General features: G+C 39.5%; 1 protein-coding gene across 1 annotated transcript; it reads left to right on the forward strand.

Annotated features, from left to right (window-relative positions):
- The first annotated feature begins 843 nt into the window (after positions 1-843).
- Positions 844-2,033, forward strand: LOC131691237 (uncharacterized). The gene is made up of 4 exons (XM_058977477.1): positions 844-1,339; positions 1,403-1,488; positions 1,578-1,722; positions 1,829-2,033. Exons 1-4 carry the CDS (start codon positions 1,159-1,161, stop codon positions 1,930-1,932), a joined length of 516 nt encoding a protein of 171 aa, XP_058833460.1. The 5' UTR covers positions 844-1,158; the 3' UTR covers positions 1,933-2,033.
- Positions 2,034-6,459: the final 4,426 nt, after the last annotated feature.

Here is a 6,459-nt window from a genome sequence, read left to right on the forward strand (position 1 = left end):
TTGCTGGCCGATCGAAGTGCCGACCAGTGGCAAGTTGCTACTTGCTGTTGTCATTTCAAAGCGACAGTTTAATTTCTTACACAAGTTGAAAACTTTACTTGTACGTCAGTTCTCAGTGTGTATAAGCAACAGTTTTCAATCTTTAATTAAAAAAAAGTTTTCGGGATTTTCGATATTTACTTGTGCGGCCTATTACACAGTGGAATCAACGGAGATTACAAGATGGAATACGCATCGAAAAAGGTCGACTTTGGCTTCGTTCCATTTTGACATGAAATTCCTCAAAAGCCCGCTCATGTACCTAGCATCAACACTATCACATTCGGTGGCAGTTTTATAGTCCCACCGTGCTTAAACATTCCTTTATCGCTTCATCCGCCAACTTGAGTCTGGTCACCATCAGGCAGCTATAAAATTTTGATAAGAATTGATTTACGACCACCTCGCCAATAATTCAATTGAATTTAATACAAGATACAGAAGTGTTGTGCTGCTGAATTTATGGCCGCTCATCGTCTGGATGGGCTGCTGATAAGTCAGCACAGTTTCCTTTCAGCCACTGATAACCGATCGTTAACTTTGAAGTGCCCTTAGACGGCACTGTTGGATCTGGTGGAATTACACTAGCGGTGGTACGATTTCTTTCTGAACCTTGTTTATCTGTGTGAGCTGCGCGATTTTTTTCCTACAAGATCCAGACTGCAATTTGAAAGTATTTGGGCAGAATGCTCATAGAAACCAGCATGAGTTCAGAATAAGTTCTCAACTGGTTCGATTTGGAATCGACGAGCGTCTCGATACTCGTTCTTCCAATTTCCGTTTTCGAATGATTTCATAGTCTTTCTCGCGATAAATTCCAAAAAGTAAAAGAGTAATCATAAACAAACAAGGATTACGAAAACAGTCAATGAGTGCCAATTTGGTGTGTACTGGTAATCCGGCATTTGTTTGATCACACATTACCTGTGACGTTTCAAAGCCCTTCCGATCCAACTCCTGTTCTCCTCAACGGGCGGTGGCGGCAAGATCGTTTGTCGAATCAGTTGCTTTCTACTGATCGATGCGATTTGATGTCGATAGGCGGAATTGATGTGTTTTAATTTGAGTGCTTGTTGACATATTTGTGAGTTCTTTGTTATTGTTGTTGTGTGGGAAGGAATGAAGCTGGCAAAGTGTCTTGCAATTTACAAATGGGTTCAAATTCCCTATGAAGACAAACGGATCCTAGCTTACTTGGTGGGTGGATTGACGACTCTGTTCGGAACGGTATTGTATGGTCTGTTCGCGACGCACAAGTTTGGCATGTTTGACAATGGGAGTTGTCCTTCGTTTTCCTATGGTGATGCTATCCGAGCCCTACACTCTGATGCAAACTCTGATTGATGATATCTTTTGATTACAGTTTACAATTTGGAGCTTCCCCTGCTAGCCGTGGTCCTGCTCGTGTATTACGCTGCGACATTCACATTCATCTGGGGCGTTTGGAAGGTATGCTTCTGTCCAGGTGTAATTACCATGTTGTCATAATTTGTAATCCGTGCGATATTTGCTTTTCTTCCATCCCTCGTGACCGATAGGAAAAGTCGAAATACATCCTGCCTTTTTTCTGCCTGTTAGTCGCCACCATGGGATTCATTGGTCATGCCCACGTCGAGCGGATGCTGTTTGAGGTCGATGAGGGCGAGCGGCGTTTCGTTATTGCAGCATTCGCTTTTACGACAGGTGAGATACATATCTGGTGATGGGACTGCCGTGCAATCAAGTTCGAATCGGAAGGAACATCCAACTGAGTAATTGCTGGTTTATTTGCTTTCTGTCTTCGTTTCAGGAGTGCTGGTTTTCGCCAGCGCCATCACTTTGCTGCTATACCGAGAGATGAACTGCGAGCGGCGGGATAAAGTCGAATATGTTGAATTGTTCGTTACCGGATAAAGCTAGCTGGAATTCTGTATGCATGCTAGTTTGAGTGTTGAAATACTACTTACCATTTACATATTTTATTATAAAATTTCCAACGAATTGAATTCACCGCAGCTGAAACGTTTTTCTAATAACATAAGAAAGCAGCCTTGTTACTCTATTTCGTAGCAACTTGATCTTCTATTTTGTAATTTGCTGCCGATTATTAGTGTACAGAACACTTACAATTACAATCCTACTGTTATCCTCCTTTCTGATTTGATATCGAATTTAAAACGTCTGTGGTCACTGTCTGAACCGCCAGACCTGGGTAGTATATTGGAACCTCCATTTACGAACCACACCGAGGGTTTTGAGGTGCTTAATTCATTGGAGTCAAAACTATTTATATTAGCGATTTAACATTTTCTACAATGTTTGTGTGTGTAAAAAGCGCCATCTTTTGGCAACATTATTGCTTTAAAAAATTGATCATAGCTTGATTAACCGGAAATGTACATCAATTTTAGTTTATGGATATTTAAGCACACACTTTCCATATAATTATTGCATTAACCGGCTGAATATTTTCAAATATTTCATACCGTGGTGAATGCAGCAATTTCATGCATCCTTTTTATCCTAAAGCTAACATTCATACGGTAATCCGGACGAAAATGAAATTGTACATTACCCGCTAGAAAATCATTCAATATCGATGTTAACCTTCCGCAAGACGCGCTCGTACACAGAGTGCGCGCCACTCAGAAAAACAAGCGAAAGCGTCTTTGAACACCAGCGCCTACTCGGTCAGTGAGCCATTCGCGCGATTTCAAGAGGTCCAGACATACAGATACAGCTTTCAACAGGGTATAACTTATGAACAGGTGATTATGGACAAACGGTTTTGCGTTTTGTAGGTGAAACCAAGTGCTATTAAAATAATTGATGGTATAATTACAATTTTCGCCGATAGGAAAGTTACACGGGTTCGAAGACAGGTTAAAATAAAATTAAAATCAGCCATTAGTCTTTACGCAGCATTCACAGCTATTTGGTCCCTTCAAAAAAGTTATGTGTTTTGTAAAATGTCTTCGAACATTGTTAATCGCGAAAAATCAGAAACAAAAAAGTTATAAGTAAAAATAAGAATTGTAGGGCTCCATCACAGAAAACATTTTATAACTCAATTACTGTGAGCGACAAAGACAATAAGTCTTCTGCAAAATTTATAAAAATACTCTCCTCTACATCTTTGTCGAAGACGGCCAAGCGCAATCTCTTTCGGTTCAAAAGTTAAATTTTCTATAGCCTACTATGGGTATTTTTTTTTTAAACAAAGATGTTAAAAAAAAGATGGCGCTTTTTACACACACAAACATTGTAGAATATGGTTATGGTACCTTCACTAGCTGTGCATTATTGTTATTACTAACTAACGATATCCCCAATAAATTAACAGTTTCCCTTGAAAAAGGCCAACACCAAAGGCCGAAACGTCGGGCAGTAAAAAAAAACATTCGTTTTGCTTTTTTATTAACTGAGACAGCCGTTCAAATTCATCCAGATTGTATAATATGTTAAATCAGTCTATTTTATGATGTCGCACAAAGCAGAAGCAAAAAAAAATCGCTACGATATAGCAGGCTATAAGCACCAGTGAATCAAGCTAGCTATTGTTCTATATCAGTGCACCTACAAATTGTATCGTTGCCCCCGGCTGCGAAGTGAAATGAGTTTGCCAAATGAAACAAAAGTGGCTGTGCTACGGGATAACACGATTTCGATCAACTTAAAAAAAAAAAAAAAAAAAACTCGTGTTAGACCCACAGTTCAGGAAGTGGAACAATTAGTTAAAGTGAAAATGGAGCTTAATCTCGCTTAAGTTACGTACATTCAGCTACATTACATAAAAAACTGTGTTTTGATCACATTTAGAAGCTTAGCACAGGTCGAAAACTTCATTGCAAAGAACAACATGCACCACGAGGTCGAATTTAATAACACCAGAATCAAGATCCCCGTGCATATGGAAAACGACATGGTGGACGTGCGTATCCATGATATGGCCCCGTGCACGAAGGAAGATTTCATCAAACGAATCATGTTGCAATATGGAGAAGTAGAATCTATTACGAATGACACCTGGAGAATTTTTTTTACCTGCATTCCCAACGGCATTCGTATTGTGAGGATGCGAGTGACTAAACCAATACCTTCTTACATGACTATCGAATGCAAACCATCGAAGGATGGCGTGACCTATAATCAAACAACGCTAATCATTTATCCCGGGCAGACCCCAACATGCCAATTCTGTAACCATACAGCCCACTACGGAAAAACATGCGCCGAAGCAACTAGTCAAAACTCATCTACTACAGCCAACTGCAACAAGCAGCCACCAGCACCTTCAGATAAACCAAAAACAACGATCTAATTAACCAATAATGCAGGTACAACGACCACGACAACCGCTCCCAAACCAACAACTAGCATCGCCAATAAAGAAGCAAATACCGATGAAGACGGATATACAACAGCGACCCGAAAGAACAAGAAACAAATAAGAATCTCTGATCGTGAACAGCAAGAAAGCAGTACCGATGACGACATGGACGGAAACGATACCGCGATAGAAGGCAGACTGAATGACACCCAAGCGGCCTAGATCTCAACACGCAGCAGCAAACGTCAACAAGATCTGGCAGACCGACTTTCTGAGATTGTTTTTATTTTTCCTTATTGTAAAAAAAATTAAAAGACCCGCGGCTCAGTTGTGCTAACGCATTAAGCCGTTTTAAGTAAATTAGATTAAAAAAAATGTTAAATCGCTAATTTGAACGGTTTTGATTCCAATGAATTAAGTACCTCAAAAAACTGTTTTGCGCCACTGTGAGCTGGGGCGATTGCCCGGGGCCCGGGTTCTGCTACGGGGCCCGCATTTCTACCTGAAAGAAGACTTGAATGGACGAAAGATGGGCGAAAAGATCCGGTATTCATAGAAGAGCAATAAAAACAGTAATGTATTTGCAGTCATTTCTTATTAAATTGATGAAAGTGGGAAAAAATGGTAATTTTTACTGGTTGATTTTTACTGCTTGAATCGACGGAATGCACAAAAAAATTAGAAGCGAATTCGAAGTATTTTCGAATAAATAAATGTAGCGCCAAACAGGAATGCGAGCGCACGGACAAACGAATCAGGGCCGTTTTAAGACCACTCGGGGCCCCTGGGCACTACTGAACGAAGGGGCCCTATAATTGAACAGAATTCTTCGTAATTCGTTTAAGGCTATTTTCGCAAACAATGCGCTCGGCTAGGTATAACTGCGTGAATATTACGACATCTATTATATATGGATCATTCCACGCGAAGTGATAAAAAAATGCAACCATGAAATCGACCTTCACGAATTTAAACCAAACTTGGAGGAATTGTTCATGTAGGGCCAATGTATAAAAACCCACGTTTTAAGATGCCATTCTTCATAGATGGGCAAACATTACTAGTTTAGAGGTCTACCGCTGACTGAAGTATGACTGTTTGAAACAATAAATCCGGGCAAAATACGTGACCAATTCATATCTATCTATCATGATTTTTTGGTTCATACCATCTTCAGATCCTAGAGTACATGTTTACCGCCAGAGAAAGATTTAATATCGTTGAAAAATACAAACAAGCAATAATTCAAAATCGGTTTTATCTGGCTAGCAATCTGCAGTTGCGGTGAACGAGGTCAGATTTATGTCACAACCGGGATTATGAACCAGGGCAAGCATCGCGCCGTTATGCAAAATCTGTTATAGAATTGTATGGAGTCATCAAAATAAATTCCGTGCCAAAAGATGCGCCGAAAACCTAGCTCTACAGCTCCAATTGGACAACTCTCGAAAAAAAGACTGCAATACGCCAAACTGCCTGGAACATCAGTAAATCGAAAGATACTGGGCCATTACGAAGCAGTAGCTAAAAATCTGATTTTACTAAATTTACTAAATTTTACTGAAAGTAGAAGATAGCTGGGAGAGAAGTTACAGATACTATTGTGTAAAAGTTTATGTGAACCATTCAACACTGTTTTTAAATATTACGTATCACAAATTGAATCTTTGTCCTAATTTCGATAACGAATTAATTTTTGACCACGGTTTCTACGCAGTGCAAGAATTTCGTGGACAATTTTTGGTTGTATTTTTTAAATATCTAATATACGCGATATACGATATACGCGTGTTTTATTTCGAACTGAGCTAATTGAAATCAGAATTGCATGTACCGAGGATTCGTTTATCTGTGTCGTTTAACCATGCATTATAATAGGGCTGATGTAAAACTATAGCAATCTACGGAAATCGAGTAACAATATGACAATAAAATTCAACTGTAAAATAATATACTGGTTAAGATATGAACACATAGGGGAGCCCGGGGCTAGTTGGCGGTTGGGGTAAGTTGGCGGAATCCCTTTTTCTCTGTTTCTATTTGACATATAGCGCTGCCTTTTCTTGTTTATCTCAAGTTATGTGAAACCCGTTATTCAATGTGGTTTTGTT

This window comes from Topomyia yanbarensis, chromosome 3, assembly GCF_030247195.1.
Source record: "Topomyia yanbarensis strain Yona2022 chromosome 3, ASM3024719v1, whole genome shotgun sequence".
Taxonomy (NCBI): Eukaryota; Metazoa; Arthropoda; class Insecta; order Diptera; family Culicidae; genus Topomyia; species Topomyia yanbarensis.

Coding starts and splice junctions, on each gene's coding strand:
- LOC131691237 (XM_058977477.1), top strand. CDS start 1,159: ATGAAGCTGGCAAAGTGTCTTGCAATTTACAAATGGGTTCAAATTCCC. Junction 1,340..1,402: donor TTGTCCTTCGTTTTCCTATG/GTGATGCTATCC, acceptor TTTTGATTACAG/TTTACAATTTGGAGCTTCCC. Junction 1,489..1,577: donor TCATCTGGGGCGTTTGGAAG/GTATGCTTCTGT, acceptor CGTGACCGATAG/GAAAAGTCGAAATACATCCT.